Source organism: Planococcus citri, chromosome 1, assembly GCF_950023065.1.
Source record: "Planococcus citri chromosome 1, ihPlaCitr1.1, whole genome shotgun sequence".
Lineage (NCBI taxonomy): Eukaryota > Metazoa > Arthropoda > Insecta > Hemiptera > Pseudococcidae > Planococcus > Planococcus citri.
In genome coordinates this window covers 78,137,275-78,161,017 of record NC_088677.1, presented here as the reverse complement: position 1 = coordinate 78,161,017, position 23,743 = coordinate 78,137,275, and the positions used below count along the sequence as shown (strand labels likewise).

At 36.6% G+C, this 23,743-nt stretch overlaps 3 protein-coding genes across 6 annotated transcripts in view; 2 read left to right on the top strand and 1 right to left on the bottom strand.

Moving 5' to 3' along the window:
- LOC135834890 (uncharacterized) overlaps positions 1–23,743 on the bottom strand; it is a 157,038-nt gene that overhangs the window by 51,321 nt on the left and 81,974 nt on the right. The window lies entirely within an intron of this gene.
- LOC135833909 (uncharacterized) lies at positions 381–9,053 on the top strand. Its single transcript, XM_065347737.1, has 2 exons — positions 381–661; positions 8,365–9,053. The coding sequence occupies exons 1-2, from the start codon at positions 605–607 to the stop codon at positions 8,974–8,976; spliced, it is 669 nt and encodes a 222-aa protein (XP_065203809.1). The 5' UTR covers positions 381–604; the 3' UTR covers positions 8,977–9,053.
- On the top strand, positions 15,228–21,885 carry LOC135833886 (uncharacterized). The gene is made up of 2 exons (XM_065347704.1): positions 15,228–15,518; positions 20,039–21,885. Exons 1-2 carry the CDS (start codon positions 15,462–15,464, stop codon positions 21,059–21,061), a joined length of 1,080 nt encoding a protein of 359 aa, XP_065203776.1. The 5' UTR covers positions 15,228–15,461; the 3' UTR covers positions 21,062–21,885.

The window sequence follows — 23,743 nt, the reverse complement described above, 5'->3', positions numbered from 1 at the left end:
ACGGAGTAAAACGCAAAAAACGCGAATCGGAACCGGTTTCAGCCCCCTAAAAAATTTTCCTCCAGGGATAGGAGAGTCGGCTTTTTTTTGGTGGTTCAGAGGGTCCATCCGAACACATTCCCGAAGAAAAAATTGATGTGCCAATTTTTTCCTTTTTAAAACCGCTATTTGCCCGCTCTAACAGCTTTCGACGACGCTTGATGAACTAGAAACGTAATATTCGAGCAATTTTCATCAACTGTAGTTACCTACCTACTTCATTTACGACACAAGCTTTCCGAAATATGTACTACAATTTTACTATATGTATGTTAGAGAACAATAAGCCTCAGCTGGGGCACATCGACGTGTTAGCTTGGCAATTTTCAAGTGCACGGCGGTGTAGGTAATCAACAAACATTTTTCCAACCAACGTCGAGTAAATTCGCAGACAAATAAATAGTAGGAAACCTGGCACGAACGTGATACTTGCCTGCACAGTGCACACCTAGCTAGACCTACCTAATCACATTAAGTACATATACCTTTACCTACAATGTATAAAAACAGTACGAATGTGGAACATACGAGTAATATATAAAATAGGTACGTGTCGGCGTGAAAAATGAGTCGTAATTTTGCGATGGTTGTACCGTGGATGATGTGCATCGTGATGAGCCAGGTAAACGATAGCGTTACCAGCAAATTGTTCAACTTGAAATAATGTACTTATATACCATGCCTTCATTTATTACACATATAGCCTATTTTTACATCTGAATACAAAATTTCTCCCTACTAAACAAACAATGTTTTTGCAATTGAAAAAAGCAAAGAGTTATCGTGTTTGACAGCCTCACCGGAAAAGGGAGAATATCATTTGCCCCATTTCATTCCCCTCCATCGAACTAGACCTATTCTTGAAACTCGGAAAAAGGTTGTGAAAACGAATTTTAAGGCTTTATGTTTATGGGTTTCAGTTTTTCATTTCGTTTTAAAGTTATAATCTATGGTTACTGCAAAAACATGTGACTCGAAATGATATTTTAATGCTGCAAAATTTGCCAATGCTACAGGATCATTTGAACACGAAAATGGAAACTAGGCAAAAAATGAAAATGAAAAACAATAAACTCTTTCAATTTTAATTTTACGAATTATTCGTTATTGCATTTTGAAGCTTTTGATTTTCAGCTCGAGTTTTCGTTTTTTTCAAGGTTTTGTTTTTTATTAGTTTTCAGTGCACAATATCGTTTGATTTCTGGGTTCCTTTTTAAATTTATTGGCTTTTAGTTTTAGTTACAATTTTTTTTTTTTTTTTTTTTTTTTGGTTTTCAGTTCTTATATTAATTATTTGATTCCAAGTTGTTTCATGTTTTCTGTTTAAAGTTTTAGATTTTTTTTTTTCTAAATGTAGCTCAAAATATGTACCTCTTATTGTACTTTTTTGTTTGATATTTTTGAGTTCTTGACGGACGTTTCCAAGTTTTCATTTTCATTTCTGTTTTTGACATTTTTGATTTTGTTCAAACTTTTTGGTTTTTAGTTTTTTTTTGTATTTTGTTTCTGGTTTACAGTTTTCCTTTTCAGTTACTGTTTTCAAGTTTTTTTAGTACCAGGTTAGTATTCGTTTTTGTGTTCGTTTTATTTTTGTTTTCGCTTCATTTTTTTTCTCAAGTTTCGTTTTTTTTTTTCAAGTTTTCAAAACCTATTCGTTATTAATTTTTCTAGATTTTGTTTTCAACACTTTTGCTGTTAGCATAATAGATTTCGAGTTTTCGATTCCATTTTTGGTTTTCAGTTTTCATTTTCATCATTTTTTTTGTTTTTTGCTTTTCAATTTTCTGACTTTTCTTTTCTCTCCCCGGTTTTTTGCTTTCCAGTTTTCCAACGCCAATTACCGGAGAAAAGCATAAAAAAGTGAACCTAAAAAAACACAACATTGACTGAAGAAATTTCAGCAAAACAAAACAAAAACATTGGATACAAAAAAAAAAACAAAAACAAAAAAGAAAAATTATAGATAAGTTTTCAGGCAAAATTTTGAAAAAATGAAAACATTAGAAGAAACTTGATTAACAGAACCAGAAAATCACAAAACAAAAACCAAGTGTAGTGGGGAGGGGGACTAGGGACTCCAAGTTGCCCACCTACGTAGGGAACTTTATGCCCAGATGGAGGCTACACTGATTCTTCTAGGAGGATCAGCGCTCTCTGGTGGTTTAGTTCCACAGAGACCAAGCCGCAGCCGCAGTCAGCTGCCTCTTGGCAGTCTTGTTTTATTCCTGGCCAAGGTACCTTTCATGCTGGGTACACACTTACACAGCTCTTACAAGACGCTCAGTAGAAACTGACAGTCGTTAAGTATTGAATACAATGGTATTACCCTCTGTACTTGTGCACTACTGACCAATAAACCAGAACACTATACTTAGTATGTTCTTTTGGGGTATTGGCAGTAGTCTCACATTGTGGAGTTCTGACATAAGATGAAGTCTTTCAAGCCCCCGAAGCCAGTGGTCCCCAATAGGAACGTAAGGGCCAGATTAGGGCCCCACGTTGGGCGCCAAGTTAGAAATACCCTCTACAAAAAATAAGATAAGAAAGAAAAAACTAAAAAAAGAAACCAAAGACAAAAAAAGGCATAAATAAAAACTAAAAACCAAAAAACCCTAAAAAAATGAAAAAACTTAAAAACCAGAAAAATTGAAGCAAATGAAGCAAACCAAATTTTTTAAAAAATGAAATGAAGACAAAAATTGGTGTTGAAAAAAAGAAACTCCAAATTAGGTGAGATAACAATAACATCAACAAAACTTGAAGCAAGAAGGCAAGAACTCAAAATGAGAACAAAAACTGAGAAAAAAATGAAACAAAAAAAGTTAATTATTCACAAGTAGCATAACAATTCACACAACGTTTCAAAAAACCTAAATTAGAAACCCCCTCCCCCCAATCATAATCAAGAATTTCCAAAAAAAAAAAAATAAATAATAAAGGCAAAAAACAAATATTTGCAGGTTGTGAAAAAATTGGAAAAAATGATCAAAAAAAATAATGCTTAGGCCTAAATAACATTTTGAACAATATTTTGAAACACAAAAATAAAAAACATGTAGTCATAAAAAAAACCATTGAAAACGACCAAAAATGAAAATAGCAACTCAAAACTGAGAACAAAACGTAAAAGCAATGAAAAAAATATCTTATTAAAAAAAAAACACAAAAACAAAAGCTAGAAATGAAAAAAGGACTGAGAATCAGAAAATGGAAACAGGAACTGAGAACAAGATTAAAATACAGTGGAAATTGCTTACAATGAGATTCAAGGGACCAGACATTTTGCTCATTGTATCCGGTCTCTCGTACTAAAATAAAAGGTTTTGCATTTATAACCAGTATCTTGTAATAACTGGATATAAAGAGCTTCTCGTTATAAATTATGCTTGTAACATATGTAGCAAAAAAATTGTCAATTTTACTACTATTTTTGACTCGTCAAATCGATTGGAAACAGTTTCGAATCGTTTTGAGCAGTTCTAGAGCCGTCAGCAGCTTTTTAGAAAGTTCTGTTTTTCAAAAAATGCCTCAAAATCTGTCTGAATTTTCAAAATTTCATCAAATTAACCTATGAAGCTGAAATCTGGGATTTAATGAATGTTTTCTGCATGAACACTCGTTATAAGAAAAAGAAAAAACAATAAAACGAACCAAATTTCAAGAATTTCAGCTCGTACTATCCGGATTCCTCATTATAAATGAGCTCGTTCTGTTTAAATGGCGTTATGCTCAGGACTGAGCATTTTGCTTAATGTATCCGAAATCTCGTACTAACCAATCTCATTATAAGCGATTTCCACTGTAACTCAAAACTGAAAAATAAAACTGTGATATACAACTGTGACTAACATGTTTAGTTTTTGCCTCATTTTAGCGGTTAAAATACATTTCGGTTAAAAATTTCGGTTACGGTTGCTACGAGTATAACTAGTGGTAACACTGTGTTGTCCTCATGCAGCAGAGCTGAAAAGAGAGGCTATGAGAAATGTGTATGGCATAGTGTGTTCTTGAGTCAACGCAAATGCATCTATCCTGTTAATGTCTGGGTGTTAATTCACTCTCTTACCTATCTTGGGAAATGTGACAATAAGTTGATGTTTCTTTTGGTCAATGTGGGCTTTAATTACAGTAGTCCCTGCTTAATGTAGTCGCCGTTAATAGAATAATTCAGATAATGGAATCAAAATGGGTTGGTACAGAACGCTTGCACCTTCTTACATGTAAATTTTATCGCGTATTGTAGTGAAAAAGAGCATTGAGTTCGGTTAATAGAGTTGAATAATTTTCAAAAGTTGGAGAAAATCATGAAAATTTGACAAAATTTAACAAAAAGTATATGAAAAAGACATGTTTTAAACATGTTAAAATGGCATAAAAATACAAAATGAAGATTATTTTGTAATGAGTGAAAATTAGCAAAAAAAGACGATGAAAATTTTGTAAAATTTTATAAAAATTGTCCAAAACAGTGCTCAAAACATATTAAAAGACTAAATGTATCTAACTAAGCAACCAAAAACGTACTGAAATCGACTCCTAAAAACATAAAAAAGTGATGAAATTTCAACAGAATTTGGAATTTTGTGTGTTTTTATCCTTCAGCGTTCTCTGGTTTATAGAATGAAACACACCTGGTCCCAACTTGATTCTAATAATGTAAGTATGAGTTGTCGTCGTCATAGTTGCGCTCCTTTACAGGAGATAGCGTATACTTCCATCTATATCAGCAAGTTTCTTGCGTATCTGATCAGAGTTGGCGCGATTCCAGGAGCTTGAGAATCGGATTCCAAATGGTGTGATTCCACAAAATTTTGAGTCCCGATTCCGCTCATCAGATTCGCCAGATATAGGAATCCGAATCCGAATCGTAATTTTCGATTCCGATTCCTTTCGCGACTCCGATTCAGATTCCACTCACGACTCATCTTAGGATCCTCTCACGACTCCAACCAGATTCCTCTCACGACTCCAGCCAGATTCCCATCACAACTCCTTAAATTTCATAAAAATGAAGCATTGAAGATGAAATGAAAATGAACATTCTAACAAACATTAGTAAATAAATATAAAGGCTCGTCCGTACTGGTACCTAATTAAAAAGCAAGAAATAAAATAAATTGAAAAATGAAAATACATTCTGTTGTTCTGTAGCTGTATTTTGTTTTTCAATGAATTCAGGAATATTACAAATAATATCTGTAAATGTAAGATAGAAATAAATTCTACTTATTCCACTGAGGCACTGATTTTTCAATTCAGCAGTTTCATACATATTCGAAAAAATGATGCTTTTTTCATTCACATTATTTGTTGAAGAATCCCCCCTCCCCCCCAAAAAAAACAAATCGATTGGAAACGGTTTCAACCCGTTTTGAGCAATTCTGGAGCCTCCAGCCGATTTTTTAAACTCGAAATCAGGGCTGTTAGACACGAAACGTAAACGTGTCGTTTCGTTTCGGTTGAGCTCTTTGAACCAAACTGTTTCGTTATCCCGTTTCGTTTCATTCCATAAAAGTGGTATCATTTCGTTTCGTGCCATATCGTTTCGTGCCGTTTCGTGTCGTTTCGTTTCGTTTCCTTCCAGCCAAAAAAAGTGAGAAAAGCGGACATTTTTAGTAGTAAATGCAGAAGAGAACCCCCCTAAAGGCTCTAAATGGATAAAATTTGAGTGAATTTGACAAAATTTGGTCAAAATTTACAAAAAAAACTTGCCATGAAAATCCGAAAATTGCAGAAACAGAAATGATTTGTTTCGTTATAACGTTGCGTTTTGTGTAATTTTTTTTGATTCGTTTTGTTTCGTGTCTCGTTTCGTGTCCAAAGGAAAAAATTACCGTTTCGTTTCGTGTCTTTCGTTTCGTTTCGTTTCGTATTAACAGCCCTGCTCGAAATTCTCACAAAATTCCATCAAATTGGAGTTGAAAAGCTAAAATTTATTCTAAAAACTAATTTCAATACGCTACGAAGTACTGCAGGTAAATTTCAAGTCATTTTAGAGCCTCCAACGCATTTTTTGAAAATTATTGGAGCCTCCAGTAGATTTTTTAAACTTGAAATTTCTCCAAAATTTCATCAAACCAAGATGGACAGTCGAAATTCATTCTGCAAACTGATTTTAATACGCTACGAAGTTGACTGATGGTGAATTTCAAGTTGTTTTGGAGCCTTCTGCAACTTTTTGAAAGGTTGTATGACGTTTTTTTGGAAAAGTGAAATTTCCTAAAAGTAGCTGGAAGCTTCAAAACCATTTGAAACCACCATGTAGTCTGCGAAGTAAATTTCAGCTTGCCAACTCCATTTGATAAATTAATGTTGGAGACATTTCAAGTTTCAAAAATCTACTGGAGGCTCAAGTAATTTTCATAAAAGTCGCTCGAGGCCCTAAAATGACTTGAACCCACCTGAAGTCGTTTTCAGAGGGTGTTAAAATTGGAGTGTAGAGTAAATTTCAGCTTTCCATCTCCACAAAAAATTGCCAAACCCCCCCCCCCCACTACTTATTGCTACATCACGGTTAAACGAAACATTTTCTCTGAAAAAAAGTCGCGATTTTGAAAATAGGGCGTAGGTACGGTGGGAGGTTTTTGGGAAGCTCTGCATCTGATTATGAACCAGAATTTTGACTTGCAGAACAATTGGAATATGAATCATGGGTCCTTTCTGGTTTAAAAAATTTTCACATAACGCTTTTTTTTTGTAAAGCGCCCAGAAAAATAAGGAGAAATCCCAACTATTTGAGCATACCCGCGTGCCATCGTAACTAGTAGAAATTTTGGAGAATTTTTGGAAAAAAGTAATTCTGTTGCTAAAAATTCCTTCATCTTTCATCCCAACAAACGTGTAAATTTCCCCCGCATTTTTTGAGAGTTCAGTTTTCAAAATCTGGAAAATTTCAATTCGATTTTCTCAATAATTTGATTTTAAGAAAAAAATCGCGAACGCGAACGGCGTTTGTTTTGACTCCAACTCTGCTTTGTAAAATTTTATGGAAATTTGATTTTTTAAAGAAAAACTAAAACGTCGAACCATTTTGAGTAGCTCTGCAGAACAACAAATTTTCAAAATTTTCTGCCAAAATCCAGGCAAAAGCTTTCGAAAATTGTATTGTGGCCCCAGTTGGTGTAAATGGGAGTAATTTCAATTCCAAGTACGGTTTTTGCCACCCTCCTTTCACTTCTTGATCGAATTGGCAACGATAATTCGGCTAATTCATTTGCGTCCAAGTCCGGAGTGTTCCATGACCGCTCAATTTTTTTAGAATTCAAACTTTTAAAGCCAAGAGTCTAGAGAATCGTAATGAGGAGTCGTGAGAATCATAATGAGGAGTCGCGAGAATCGAAATATCGGAGTCGCGAGAATCGAAATATCGGAGTCGCGAGAATCGAAATATCGGAGTCGCGAGAATCGAAATATCGGAGTCGCGAGAATCAAATTACCGGAATCGCGAATCATATTACATTTGCGATTCCTGCTTGAAAAGAGTCAGATTTCACATTTTTCGATTCATCTGTCAGGTGAATCGAAAATGGAATCCGATTCCGGAATCGGATTCATGCGATTCTCACGACTCCTTAAAAAAATCGGAATCGCGCCATCTCTGTATCTGATAGTGAGTAGAAATTGGAAATTTGTTTTTGAAAATGATGGAAATTATGCTGAAGGAAGTACAAGCTTATTTATGACCACGGGAAAGCCCAAATATGAGTAAGATTTTTGAAGTACGAAGTTATAATATTATAAGCAAAGACACGGGATACATTTCTTTCACAATTTTTTCTTGGACAGTTTATTAGAATATCCCGGTTAATAGAATTAAAAGTACATCGGCCCAAACTGATTCCATTAAGCGGGCACTACTGTAGATAAACGTCTAGTTGAAGATAAATTCTGAGAATAAAAACAAAATTGGAATAGTCAGAGGCAAGATATGGGAGCTGAAAATTGAATCACCAAGTTTTCAAACCATCACTTTTCGTTTCTGGTCTTAAAATAATACTTAAAAAAACACATTTTTCATCAGTTTTAACCTGTCATATCATTTTCACTAAGTAGGCAAGTCGATTTAAAATAAATAAGACACCAACTCTGAATTGTTTCATCACTTGAACCATCTGTGAGATGGTCAAATTAAGATTTTACCCAGCACCAATGTCCCACTTGTACAAATTCCAGTCAGTCAAGTAAGACCCTCTTCATCAATTTTCAATTCAGGGGCAATCGTTTTCAAAAAGCACGTCCCAATTCAAGATTCACATTTTTCATACTACAAACCAAAATAATCTTCGAAATTTAATCAGACAAGTTTTTTTTTCTCTTTCCACGCAGGTTCTCTTCATGGCAGCCAAACCCAGCCCAGAAGGACAGCCCCCCGAACAACCAGCACCAAAAACAGTTCCAAACGAACCGAATAATGCTCCTACTACGAAACAGCAGCAGATAAGCTCCGGTATTATGAATGGGATAGCAAGAGCAATCAACCAGTGTTGCCATTCGATGTACGATAGTTTGCTAGGAGAAACCGGTTATCTGATTAAATTACACCATAAAATCTTCTCATCCGGCGGCATATCGTCTAAGAAAAAAGAAAAGGAAGAGGACTACGTAGAGGCTTGTTGTATCGATGGTATTGAAGATCCTTTAAGAGATGTTTCAGCCCTAGGAGAGAAGATAGGAAAGAAGAAAGGGAAGAAAGGAAAGAAAGGAGATGACGATGTTGATGAGACTCGAGTTAACGGCTGCTGGATAGGTGAAAAATTATTCAATGTGGACAACGGTTTCAAATGGATCCTTAAACCACAGTTCAACTGCGGCATCATCAATGTGAAGAAAATATTTAAATGGCTCAAAAGCCCGCATTTCGATAAAGATCGATTTTTAAAATGGATCAAAAAACCGAGATTCTTCACCTTAAATGCGAGCGTACTAACGATAAATTGAGGGAGACATTCGATCTACTCGTATCTCTGCAATTTCTCTTATTACGAACATCTTGCCTTTGAAATAAAAAAGTTTCCAAATCATGTATGAACTCTAGTTGTTACCTTATAAACCACTATTTTCCTCTAGCAATTATTTTTTTCACTTCTAATTTTAACAATACCGAGTCAGAATTTACTCTCTGGTCGTAAATTACTTCGCACTGATATTTGAACAACGAACATGGTACGAAACGTACATACGAGTAGATAGGTAGTAGGTCTACGTACCTACTAAAGATTTATATATATTTTTCCTCGTTTATTTTTTCTTCGCTCGTTAACGCGGTTGTTGAAAATTCGACAGGCAAAACCACTCGCAATTTCTGAAGCGATATAATTACACCTCGGTAAATTAAGAAAATGGCGCCAAAATTAACCCCAAGTGTTACGTGTTGTTCTGTACACATTTGCAACACTATAGAAGCGAATACGTATCTGCTCGTGTACATCTGTTTCTTATACTTTTTCACAACAAAATTACTTTCGAAAATATAACAATAAAAATACGTAATAACACAAACGAGCATCGTAACATCTTCGCGAGCTTGACGAGTTCGACGTAATTTTCGTTGGCGATAATTTCGCCACGACAAGTTCGCAATTGATATTCGAAAAACGTATAAATGAGAGTGCTGCTGATTTAAAGAATTATACGTAGGTAGTTCGACTGTCGAATCAATTTTTATGAAATGAGATACCGACGTATTTATTGTTTGTTTATTGCGGCTTCCTGCGATAAGCTGATTTTGAACTTATTTTTGAGAGGGTAGAGGAAGGAAGTGAAAACGGGGACTTGAGGGTAATTCGAGTTGAGTACCTGATGATTATTTTCAGAAATGAGAAAGTCACTTCCTTATTCACCTGAGGAGACCTTTATTTGTGAGGTTCATTTCTCACAACCCTTCTTTTTACCTCCTAAATAACTCCACCTTTCTTTTCATTTCAACTTCATCTTTCTCGAGTAAAGAGGTCCAATTTATCGATCTTTCCGACTTTTCTTCAAAAAAAAAAAATCGTTTACGAACGAATTGATTCATTTTTTCTTGAAACATTTGCATAACAATATTGATCAGTTTACAATCGAATCGAATCAAATCATTTACGAACGATTGGTGATTAAATATTAAATTGATTGATTTTTAGGTGAATCATTCGCGATCGAAAAATTCAATTTTTAGTGAATCATTCACGAACAAATTGATTGATTGTTGGTGAATCATTCGCGAAACAATTTGATTCGTATAAATGACTCGTTCGCGAACGAATCGATTCATTTGCTTAATTTTTGGCGAATCATTCGCGAACGATTTGATTCATAAGTGACTCTTTCGCGGACAAATCGATTCATTTACCTTACTTAATTTTCGGTGAATCATTCGCGAACGATTTGATTCGTATAAATGACTCGTTCGCGAACAAATCGATTCATTTACTTAATTTTTGGCAAATCATTCGCGAACGATTTGATCCGTAAAAGTGACTCGTTCGCGAACGAATCGATTTATTTACTTGATTTTTGGCAAATCATTCGCGAACGATTTGATTCATGTAAGTGACTCTTTCGCGGACAAATCGATTCATTTACTCAATTTTTGGTGAATCATTCGCGAACGAATTGATTAATCGTTGGTGAATCATTCGCAAACGAATTGATTCGTATAAATGATTCGTTCGAGAACGAATTGATTCGTATAAATGATTCGTTCGCGAACGATTTGATTTGTAAAAGTGATTCGTTCGCGAACGAATCAATTCATTTACTTACTTAATTTTTGGCGAATCATTCACTAACGAATTGATTCGTATGAATGACCCGTTCGCGGACGCATCGATTCATTTACTTAATTTTTGGTGAATCATTCGCGAACTAAACTAATCGGTTCATTTACTCAATTTTTGGCAAATCATTCGCCAACGAATTGATTCGTATTAGTGACTCGTTCGCGAACGAATTAATTCATACATTAAAGAATTGATCAATTAGTTGGCGAATGATTCGCTAAAATGAATTTGATACTCTCACGAACAATTCACTGAGAAATGAATCAATTTATACGTAAACAATTCGTTTGAAAACAGATCAACTTGTTAATACACAATTCATTAGGAATGGTGGAGTCTTTGTGAGATTTCAAGTTTCATCGACATCGGTTCGGCCGTTTTCTAAATAATGAGCTTTAAAAAGTCGGTAAGAAACTTTCTTCTCATACGACACCTAAATTCTACCAGTCCACCTCCTCCAATCTAACAGTAACATAACTTACCTAAGTACTATCGAATCTACACCTAGACGTCGTTCAAAGCTTAATGAACCGAAAACTTGGATTTTCCCACATTTCTAGCAATTTTCATTAACACGATCGAAAGTATTGAAGACAATTTGATTGTTTATCGCTTTGTATCATTAAAAATGCAGAGTTTGTCTAATCAATGAACAATTTTTTTGCCTTCCAACGTTGAAAAAATTCGGAGGTAAACGAATAGCAGCTCTTGCCTACACCAAGTACGTGTGTTTCGACGATACATAGGTTTGGTAGGAGTTAATGCGAAGAAGATGAGTCGTACTTTTGCGGTGACTGTACCATGGATGATGTACGTCGTGATTTGCAGCCAGGTAATAACTCAAAATAAAACTTTTTCCTGCTTGAAGTACAATTTTTAAAAAAAATTTCATTCAAAAATTGTAAATTTTGACAATCAAATGAGAACTATACCCCTTTTACGATTTTCCTTCGACACTATCTTGCAACAGGCCCATCCTTAAAATAATTCTCGTAAATTTACTACTTTTATTCAATTTTTTTCGACGAAATTTTTTTCAAAATCAGCCCATGGAGAATGCGGATTTTCAATTTTGAACTAAAAACGAAGTGGCACATTCATTGTTACCAAATTAAAGGACATGAGTTCAAAGCATAGATGGATTTTTTTGATCAATCCCTCTGAATTTGTGGCCTCACATGTGCCAGAAACTGAAAAATCAAAAATCAAAAACTGAAAATCCACAGAAGCGTAGCGAAGGAGGAAGTTGGAGGTCTCGACCCCTCCCTTTCGCTCAAGGAAAAACTTTAGATTTGAGCTTGCGAGAACAGATTTTGAGAAATTGTGCTTAAATCGACTGAGAAAGTCACAAAAATAATAAATAGTCGAAGTTTTAAAATGCTGAATTTCATTCTGAACCTTTTTCATAAATTTTTACACCCTGAAATTTTTTCAGAACTGTAAATACAAAGATCTGCGGAAACCACAACGAACAAATCGATTCTGGAGATCAACAATAAGATGTTGTTTTTAACTTACCACCTATTTCAAAGTATTTCAAAATAAATTTTTTTTTGAGCTATTTTGGAAAATTTTCAGCTCCAAATTGGGTCAAGATTTCAGGGATTTTTGAAAGTTTTCATGCTAGTTAAAATCTTGGTAAAAACTAAAAATTTCCATCCTCCTATTTTAAGCACTTGAAAAAAATGTTGATTCAGAAATTAAGTAAGTTTTTCGTGAAATTATGACAAATCTGTGAAAATCAACCAAACTTCAAAGTTGCATTTTTTCAAAAATAGGAACTCGAAAAAAGTTTCAATAGAAATTCCTAATTTTTTTCGCCGAATTTTAACCCATCTTGACAGGTAGCAACACAATTTTTTCAAAAATTCCGAAAATCATGATCCAATTTAGAGTCAAAATTCTTCGATTTTTGAATTAGATATTTTGAAGGTAGATGTGAGTTAAATGTTTAGTCACCCAAATGAAATTCAACGTCTTCGGCGCGATTTTGATTAGTGAAAAACATTGATAACGGACTTCGAAAACTCTAGATCAGCTGAACACGATTAAATTTGATTCCGGAAGCTGCACAACTACACATTAATTAAAAATTTCACGGGAAAAGTACCAGATTTTAGACAAATTGTTTTTTTTGCAGAAAAATATTCAATTTAAATGGAGAATAGCAATTGAATTTTCAATTTCAAAAAATTTATAAAAAAATTGAAAAATCCATTCGGGCTACTGGAATTCTGCTTTTTATGGTTTTGGAACATGCTCTTCTTGAAAAATCTTACTTCGTTCGTATCTACGAGTATAATCAGAATCATAACTGAACATCTCATCAGTGGTTCTCTGGTCAAAATATTCTGCTTTTTTGGTAACAAAATTTTTTGCAAGTCAACACAAAATTTTGTAGCTCATTTCCATTATTTTTCGATTAAATTTCCTCAAAAAATCCGTGAGTCTGCTTAAATATGCGACATCGACAAAAAATTTTTAAAAAGTTAGGACTATTTTCAAAACACCGAACCCCCCCCCCCCCCGCTCCACTAGATATGCTCTGGCTACGCCCATGGAAACCCAAACGCCAAAACAAAATCAAGAGGTAAAAACCGAATGAAAAATTCAAAAACCGAAGTCAAATTCATAAATGGAAAGCTCCAGAAGCAAAAAACCAAAAAAAAATTGTTTTTATAATTTTTAGTTGAAATAACAAAAATATTAAACAGCATGTGACGTTCTAAACGTTCTTTGGAAAGAAGTACCCCCCTTTTTTTTTACTAATGTAAGCCTCGTCATCGGTGGTCCTCAGACCCCAACTTTAAAAAAATCGAAAAATTTCAAAAATGTGGTTAGTATTTGGATTTACACAGTTTTTAGTTTCCATTTTAGTTCTCCAGAGCCAAAATTTTGCTTTCAACGTAATTTGTTCCAAAAATAATCTGGTTTTACCAACTAATGATTTTTTTTTTTTTGGTACGCAGGCTTCTTCCATGCCAGTTCCATCTGCAGGTCAAGAAGGAAAAACGGTAAATTCGACAATACTAAATCATGAAACTATCCAGGGCATTCCAAAAAAAATTAGAAATTTCTGTCCCAGGGTTTCAAGGACATCTTTAAACTTCGAATAAAGGAATAAAAACTCAAATCCTGAACTTGAAACCTCCATCAGATTGAAGAGGTCCTACGAAAAATAGAAAATCAAAAAGTTGTAAGTCTATCCAAAAGTTGCCCAAGTTGACAAAAGTCCTGCCTCTTGGTGAAATTGTCAGTCGGGAACGTATTCAAAATAATCTCTGGATAAAAAAAAAACTCAACACTCTCAAAAACAAACGTGACAAACGATGAGACTCTTCGGAACGAGGGAGTTCAAAGAAATGAACTACCTAATCATAACAATCCATACACCATTTTAAATGCAGATTTTTTTGGAATTTTGACTGTTTTGAAAGCCTTTAAAAATAGTCTATGAAGATTTTTTGAGAAAGTAAAAAACAAGTGTACATGTATCTAACCATTTTTACAAAATGGATAAAAAATTGCACTTACATCAACAATTCACCCTCATTACAGGTCAGCCAAACACAATGTCCACCAAACTCCAAAACAGTCCTTGTCCACCTCCACACGACAATCAATCGCCAGCAGCAAATACCGACTCATCGTCTGAGAAGACCGAAACGAAGAAAAAATCCGGTTGGTGGAATGGGATTAAAAAAGTGCTTACCCTTTGTTATAATTCAATGTACGATGGTTTGGTGGGAGAACAAGGTCTCTTGACCAATTTACCCGATAAAATATCCAGCGACAAAGAACCAAAGCAGAAAAACCAAAACAACAAAGCAAAAGGCAACGGTAACGGTAACGTGAAGGCGTGCTGTATTTTCAACAAAAATGGACCCCCGGTGAAAGACGACGACATTGCCCCAATCCCAGTAATTCCCGGGGCAAAACACCAAGATGAAGATATCCAGGTGAACTGCTGTTGCGTTGGTGAAAGGCTGTTCAATTTGAAGGGTTTTTTCAAGTGGATTTTCAAGCCGCAATTCAACTGTTGCTCCGCTGTCGTCAATGCAAACTTTATAGAAAAAAATTAATTTGACTAACTTACGAGTACAGCTTAACTTCACACTATTCATGGTCTTTCACTCAAAGTCGAATAAATTAGGCCTACCTCTATTTTTATATTTTTTATAAACGCTTCGAAAAATAAAAATCTCTGAATCACACAAATTTTCGACTCAGTTTCCACGAAAACAGTATATTTATTGATTGAACATCGGTACAATTTTCACAAATAATTACGTATGTACTTCATTCACAACGACACAAGTTTATCAAAACATTTTTCTATGGTTTAACAAATAAAGCAACAGCTGGGACCGTTCTACGTATGCGTTTTGCAATCGTCGACTACAATACAGGTCTAATACCTTGGTGAAAAATTTTCCTACCAAAGCTTCGAAAAATTTTCAGGCAAATAATATGTGGTTTTACACTTGTTTAAGTATACTTCGTCACGTCGTAGTGTTGAATAGTAATATGATGACTTCGAGAGGAAGTTACGAGTAAAATGCATAAAAACAGTACGTATGTAAGACGTATGAAATAGATACGAGTAATTTCGATGTTTAGTTCATCGTACACTGCATCGTCGTCGTCGTCGTCGTGAAAAATATGAGTCGTTTTTATGCGGCAGTTGTGCCATTGATGCTGTACGCTGTGATGAGCCAGGTAAATAACGGGCTTAATTAATATTCATCCGGCAACCCATTGCTCGACTTTTTTCCTAAAAATAAAATCATCGTACTGTACTGAATAACCAGTAAGATCGTCGAGAGTAGGAAGGGGGGCACTTTGTCTCGGGCCTGCGCTTTCTGAAGGGCCCGGCGAAAGAAGGGCATATATGATGAAAGATAAACTGGTTTTTGTACTTCTCAAAATGCAAATTTTCGAAAACTTTTGCCATCGCTTCGCTCAAGGTTGTTTTCTTTTCTTCTTTGAAATTGAAATTTCTAAAAAAAAAATTGTTCAACTTTCAAAATTTTAAAGTGAAAAAATGAACTTCTTGCACGAAAAGTATCATTTTATGCCTCTCGAAATACAAATTTTCAAGAACTTTTGCTCTCACTTGAATCTGTTCTCCTTTATTTTTCAAAATTAACCTCCCAAAAAAAAAATTTAATATTCTGAAACTTTAAAAGCCAAAAAATACACTCCTCGCATTAAAGAAAGTCGATTTTGATTCTCTCAAAATAGGTACAAGTCTTTAAAATTTTTCGCTCTCTTTTTCATTTCCAAAATCAGCTTCCTAAAAGCAACATTAGTTTTTAGGTCTTTTTTTTTCGGCTGACCATAGTAACGCACCTTGTTGTATTTTCAATCATTAACTATGGATCATCGCCATTCTTCTTATTTACAACTTAACTAAACTTTAACAACATAAAATATAACATTCTTCTTCATAACTTGAAAACTAAAAGGTAACTTCTCCTGTCTGGTGGTTGGCAGCTCCGTTTCCTCTTTGTCCACTCTGCTGCCAGCATCCTCTTTGCTGGTGATTGGTGTTTGACTTGTCCGGTGGTGTTGTCACATCCAGGGTTTCTGCAAGCTCCACTTCCTCTTCATCTGCTTCGCTGCTTGATGTCATCTTCAGATTTGGTGTTGTGGACTGCTAGCTTGGCTTCCTCTTCGTCCACTTCGCTACTGGGTTCTTCTTCGCTAGTTCAATGATTTGCAAGTCAGGGTAGCATGCCTGGTCCATGCACCTATAGACACTGTGTGTCCTTGATAAGCCAGATCTCACTACTAGCTAGCTCCTGCTGCCTTTGGATGCTTGATCATGCAGTATTGCTTTCACTCTACTGGCACATCTTCATGGTCAATGCTTCGCTAGCAAAGACTGAGAATGGTCTCCCTCCCTGTCTGAGCAGTTCGGGTAGTTCACATGGCCATTCGTCCAACATTGGGGCCTGCTTGAGCCAGTCTCTAGCTTCGTTGTGTTTATGACACCTCCACAGGATGTGAGGAGAATCTTCGGCTACACCAGTGTTGCATCTCAAGCAGGTAGGGGAGTCCCTCTTCTTCAGCTTTTTAAATAAAAATTTTCAAAAACGTTCACCCCTTGCTTTGCTCGGGCCAATTTGTTTCTTGTTTTCAAATAAAAAAATTCACATCTCCCCCCCCCCAAAAAAAAAATTCAAAAGAGAAAATGAAAATTTTTATAAGTCATATGAATATGATATCAATCGGCAAAATTGGTATTTTTTCCCTTTATCCCCATACAACAATGACCATGCTAATTTAGATGTGAATGTCGACCCATCCACATCCGTCACTTTTGGATGCCACATGTCGCTGTGAATTTTGACTCTGTGTCGAGCCAATTGTTGATGTGATTGTCAACCAATGTTGATCAGCATTTATGTCGACAATTGGCTCGACACAGGGTTGAAATATACATCAACATGTGGAATCCAAATGTGACGGATGTGGATGGATCGACATTGGCATCAAAATTTACGTCAACCTCCAGCTACACAAAATTGTTGAATTTTAGTTTCAAAATTGAAATTTTTTTCCAAAAATCATTTTCTCTTACACACTTAGGTGGCCACTGCTCATGCTGAAAGCGAAAGCAGCATCGACGCAGAGGCCTCCTCCGAGAAGTACAGACAGAAAGTCCATATTCAGTATAGTTGAACAATGAACTCTTTATACTGAAAGGTGCAATAGGTTATCTAAGAGTACTAAACTTAAACATTTTAATGTCGACGACATGTCAATGTTAATGTTGATGTGAAATTCGACATCGACAAATACATCCACAATATCAACTTAATTTTTCAAATAAGAGAAATATTTGAAAATTTGGTCAATGTTAGTGTCGATGTATTTGTGGACAATCGACTTTCACATTGCCATAACATCGACAATTCCAAACTATGGAAAAGTGAATAATTTTATCAAGGCCATTAAAAAATTTTTCTCCCTTCAAACAAAGATCATCTTTTCAAATGTTTACTGAGCTTTTAAACACTGAAACAGAAATTTTAATTCTGAAAAATTGGTCGACATAGTTGTGGATGTAAATTTTGAGCATCAAATTGTACATCAACATGTCGACATTGCATGTCGAGGTATCAGAAATAATGAGAAAATTTTGAAAATTCTCATTAACCTGGCTTCTTTACAGACAGAAGATTCCTATTAAATAACTTATTGGTCACTTTTCCATCATCATGTTGGAAAAAATTGTGGTCGATGTAAATGTCAATGTCGACAATTGTTGTATGGGTCAGTCGGCAAATTGGTGTTTTTCAGCTTTGTTGATATTTTTTTTAGCAATAATAATTGGTTCGGTACTGAAATGCGATTGACATTTTAAAATATGTTTCAGACCCCTGAAAAACATAAATTATGGTAAACATGCGAAGTACTTAAAATAGAGTCTTGCAAAAAAATTGCTTTTAAACGAATAACGTGTCATTTTTCATATGAATGAACGTTCCTAAACATGAATAGGGTTTCAGATTTAGTGCTACACTCAACCAATCCCTGCGTTGCCCCCCCCCCAACTTCAAGAAAGAATGAACTGTTGTAAAATGATCCAAAAGTGACCTTTTGCCACGTCAAAATTGGTTGAAATATCATGAAAAATTCAAATGTTTCAACGAAAATAGTTTTCAAGCATTTTTGAATATTTTGAGCTCGAAATTGGGTCATAAAATTTGAGTCGAACTCCCTTCCCCCTCTCTAAAAATCGTTGTGTGGTTTCTTCCTCATAAATATGAGGCCAAATTATATCTGCCCTGTGCCCTGTGTCCGCATTGGCTCTCGACTACCCTGATGACCTGGCCTCTGCTCCTATATTTCCTCCTCCTCCTCCCATTAAACTCAATCTTCCATCAGCACCAAGAATAGAATGTTTTTTTGTCATCAATTCAGAGTCGTCGTCGTCGTCGTCGTCGTTTCCTTATAAGCGGTAGGCCTATTGGCCTGTCTGCTGCGGTGTGGAACCTGTTGAGGATGAGCCTGAGGTATCCGTGAGTTTCCTCCTTGGTCTCCCTCTGCTTCTCTTCCCCGTTGGTGTATATTGGAGGACCTGTTTTGGTGATCTTGTTTCCTCCATCCTTTTGACATGATTTCTCCAATCTTTCCTATACTGTTTTATCTTCTTCATGACTGGCTTCACTCCGAGATCTGCTGTTATTTTCTCGGATGGGACTCTGTCTCTGAGAGTCACCCCTGCCGTTCTCCTCATGAACTTCATCTCTGCTGCCGTTATTCTTCTTTTATCAGATTTCTTCAGTGCCCATACCTCGCTTCCATACGTCATCATTGGTATTGCTAGGGTATTGTACACCTTCAATCTTGTTTCTTTTCGCACCTTACTGCTTCTTAGGGTCCTATTTATCAGTCCTGTGACTCTCAGGAATTTTGCAATCTTTCCACCAACATCTACTTCTCCCTGGTATGATATCGTGTTTCCCAGGTATTTGAAATTATTGACCTGTTCAATGATTTTTCCATTTATTACAATCTTGCTTCTTACTGGCTCCTTTCCTTTGAAGGCCATTGTTTTTGTTTTCTCTGAAGATATTCTCATATCATGTGTAGGGACGGGTCAAGAATATCCCTATGGTACCCTCTGCCTGTCGTAAAAGGCGACTAAAAGAGGACCAGGCAAGCGCGGAGGCCTAGATAGCAGCCCTATCACCGTGATATATCTGGCATGGCTGGTAACCAAGCCAGACGAAAATCTACCTTACTCAAAAAACACAAACAAGAAGGATCAATTCAGAGTGTGTATTATTTTGGGCAAGTCATTTCCCTTGACTTCTCAGGTTTTCCAGACCATTTAGTTTACCGGAAGGGGGGGAGTAATTTTTTTTTGTACGTTTCTCTTCAAACTGTACACTTCTTAGAGTATAAAAAACAGCTGAACTTTGACTAAGTATTAACTTTTTTCATTTAAAAAAATGAATGAAAAAATAAACATATCGTATTTTCAAAATTTCAGGGATTTTGCGATGAAAATTACGAAATTCCCTGACTCTTGCAGATTTGCAAAATTCCCTGACTTTTCGCGGGTTTTAAGATTTTCCAGAGAATTCAGTGCACACGCCCTTCATTTAAACTCGTGAACAACGTACATATTTTTCCAATCATTAGTTTTCATATCGATTCCCAATAAATGTTAAAATTATCGTCTCCACGGCTAATAAATCTATTTTCGGCTTGATAATCCGCAGGCTGCTCCTATGGTAGGTTCAACCAACAGCCAAGGAGAACCCACCTCAGCATCTGTACCAGGAGCGATTCCCAGTCCACCGCAAGGTTCTCCTAATAGGCAAGATCTGCCAAGCCATGAAGAATCACTAGGATCTGACGGAGTCCCACAGGTAATTCCCGAACCACCGGAACGTTCCCCTACGCGGATTTCGTCCGGGCTTGCACCAACTTCTCATGCAACGATTCCACCTACCCCAAAAGAACAAATCCCAACCGCATCTAATGGCCCGCCACAATACATTCCAAAACCACCTCCACCTCCTCCTGCGCCACATCCGTCTACAGTTACAGCATCAGCTCCGGTAAGTGTGCACGTAACCTCACATCCACCATGCCAATGCTCATGCCCACCAAACTCGCACCCTGTGCCTTGTCCAGACAACAGCCAATCGCCAGCAAATACCGATTCATCAGCTGAGAAGAAAGACGAACCGAAGAAGAAAACTGGTATATGGAATGGGTTAAAAAAAGTAGTCACACTCGTATGTAACTCTGTGTACGAGGGTGTGTTCGGAGAAAACGGTGTTTTGACTAATCTACCCGATAAAATAGTCCTAGCAACGCCGGTGCAGCCAAAAAAAGTACAAATACAGAAACAAGAAAGCCAGAATGGAAAAAGCGGCGGTAGGAGAGTAACAGCTTGCTGTATTTTCGGCTCATCCGGACCTGCGGTACTAGGTGATGAGAGTGATGATGAAACCACCACGAAAGCAACAGATACACAAAGCGGTCAATCTCAAGCACCGCCAATCAACTTGACTTTTGTCAGAAATCGCTACAGTAGCGAGCCCGGTGCTCCTGCTCCAACTCCTGCTCCCGTTGTTCCAGGTGCGAAGAGCAAAACATCAAATATTGTGTTCAATGGCTGCTGCGTAGGTAAACGATTGTTCAACGTCAAAACATTTTTCACATGGAATTTCAAACCGCAAATCAACATTTGTTCGTGCGCCTTTAATGTAAACGGAGCAGAAGTAAATACGTAGTTGGTAGACAAACCGATATCTTTTGTTCAGCTCGAGTCCCATCAGTATAATTCCCTCAAGTTAACAAATTAACAATTATTTACCTATGTAGCTTACGGTGTATTTTCATTTATAAAATGATCTGAATAAATTATTACTAATTTTTATAGCATTTTGGATAGGTAATATGAATCTTGACACATCAAGTTACCAGTAGGACACTACACAGGGGTATGCTGGTCCGGTATTTTCTTCCTAAAGCATATTTTTTATACTTAACTCGAAAACTATAGTATTCAAGTACGAAAATTTTACAAAAGTCCTTTCTTGTAAAAACTGAAAAAATATGATCAATTTTGTAAAAATCTTGAAATTTTATGGAGTAGAACCTGAGATATTGAAAAAAAAATATGAAAAATTATTTTTTCCCTTTTCAGATATCTTACACTGAGAAAAATCACTTTAGTAAAAATTACTGAAAAGTTTAGTAAAGAGGACCTCTGGTCACTTTTTTGTAGTATTTACTACATTTCTTAGTACAAATTACTAAGAAACGTAGTAAAATGTACTGTTTCTACTACATTTCTTAGTATTATGTACTACAAAATGTAGTAGCCTAAATTCTACAAAAAGGGTTACCAGAGGGCCTTTTTACTAAATTTTACAGTAACTTCTACTAAACAGTTCTCTCAGTGTAGGTTCCACAACATAAAAGTTCAAGATTTTTGCGAAATTGGGTCATATTTTTTCATTTTCTACAAAAAAATACTTTTGTAAAATTTTTGTAGCTGTCATAGTTTTCCAGTTATAACACGCTTTAGGAAGAAAATGGCGAACCAGCATGCGGTGACCATAGCCATGGTCATCGCATATCTCTCGTCGTTGTCGTCGTCGTCCTGCCACGCCGTTGCCGCTGCTCCTGCTCGCATTCTTATTCTCTCCTCGATCTCATCCTCGTATGCTCGCGTCGCCGCTGTTGACGCTCTTGCACTTCTTTCGTTGATCCTGCAACGATGCTCGCGCCGTCGTTGCTGCTGCTGCTCGCTCTCTCTTCAACCAGTTCCGTTATCCTGCCTTTTACGCGCCTCGCATTTCCCCGCTTCATGCCGTCGCCGTCCTTACGTACCCTCGTCCCTTCGCCAGAAATTTTTTGACCAATATCATAATCTCGCTCACCCTGGTATTAGATGTACCAGACCCTTATTTCAAATCGCTACGTTTGGCCCAATCTCCAAAAGGACATTGGCAACTTCACTCGATCTTGCATTACTTGCCAGAGGTGCAAAGTAACACGACACACTGTGGCGCCTCTGACACCTATCGCTCATTCAGCTGGCCATTTAGAACACGTTCATATGGATCTCATCGGGAGACTTCCTGTTTCTAACGGTTTTCAGTACTGCCTTACCATGATCGATCGTGCGACTCATTGGCCAGAAGTGATACCAATCCCTGACCAACGAGCCGACACTGTTGCGAAAGCCATGTTCGAGACATGGATTTCACGATTTGGTGCGCCAGTCACGATTACCACTGATCAAGGTAGTCAATTCGAATCGGAATTACTCCACAATATTAACTAATATTGTGGAATCAACCAAATTCGCACCACTGCCTATCATCCTCAAGCCGTTTGAAAACTTTCATCGCACTTTGAAAGCTGCGATTACATCTAGTCCATTGGTCTGATCGCCTACCCATTATTTTACTCGCTCTTCGCTCCTCAGTCAATGCAGACTCAGACTTTTGTCCGGCCGACGCATTGTACGGGCAGCAACCCAAATTTCAGCTTCCTAGGTCATCCCCACCCCATTTGAAGCGGAATCAAGATGAAAATCTTCTTATTTTGCCCCTATTTTCAGGGTTTTCCATCTTAAAAGGAGTGGGGATGGCCTAGGAAGCTGAAATTTGGATATGTTAATTACAATTGGAATACTGCCCAATGGTTTGATTTTGGACCATTTTCATCTATTTGGGGTCATGTTATGCCCCTCCAAAAAAATGACCTTTTTGTAATTTTCAACTTTGACCCTCCCCACTCCAGAGGTCAACTCTAGCTCCCAAAAGAATCCCATTCCCCAAGTTTGACTTCATTTTATCAATTAGAACAGGTTACAAGTCCCAAGTCATAAAATGTAAAATTATTCAAATTACGTCACTTTTAGGGGTCATGGCGCCACCCCCTTGAGGCTAGGGAGTTGGTCGATAGCTCATTTGATAGGTATTGGAGAGGAGATGAAATGATCACTGAGCTCATTTTACTCAAAATTCAATACATATTTCAAGAGTTTTTTGACAAAAAAAACTGATTTTGGGGGGCTTTGATCCACGGGGGGGGGGGTTAGCTCGTGGGGTAGGGGCGGGGACTTTTAGTATGTTGTTCAGAATACCACCCTAGACAATATTCACCAAAAAAACCTTTGATCCCAATTATGCTTGGGTTCACCTATTTTTTCTGCTATACCCCTACAATGATTGTCAACGTTGACATTTACATCAACTATGTTTTTTTCCAACATGATGATGGAAAAGTGACCAATAAGTTATTTAATAGGAATCTTCTGTCCGTAAAGAACAGTGGCGTAGCCAGGATTTTCTCAAGGAGGGGGCAAAACCAGATTTTTAGGCATGAAAAATGGAAATGAGGAGTAATTTTCTGGAAATCTATTGTAATGTGTGGTGATTTCATGAAAATAAAGGCAA

What these genes read in the sequence shown, in the direction of transcription:
- LOC135833909 (XM_065347737.1), top strand. Translation starts at nt 605, where the DNA reads ATGAGTCGTAATTTTGCGATGGTTGTACCGTGGATGATGTGCATCGTG. An exon ending in TGTGCATCGTGATGAGCCAG is followed by an intron (nt 662 to 8,364) that starts GTAAACGATAGC and finishes CTTTCCACGCAG; the next exon opens with GTTCTCTTCATGGCAGCCAA.
- LOC135833886 (XM_065347704.1), top strand. Translation starts at nt 15,462, where the DNA reads ATGAGTCGTTTTTATGCGGCAGTTGTGCCATTGATGCTGTACGCTGTG. An exon ending in TGTACGCTGTGATGAGCCAG is followed by an intron (nt 15,519 to 20,038) that starts GTAAATAACGGG and finishes GATAATCCGCAG; the next exon opens with GCTGCTCCTATGGTAGGTTC.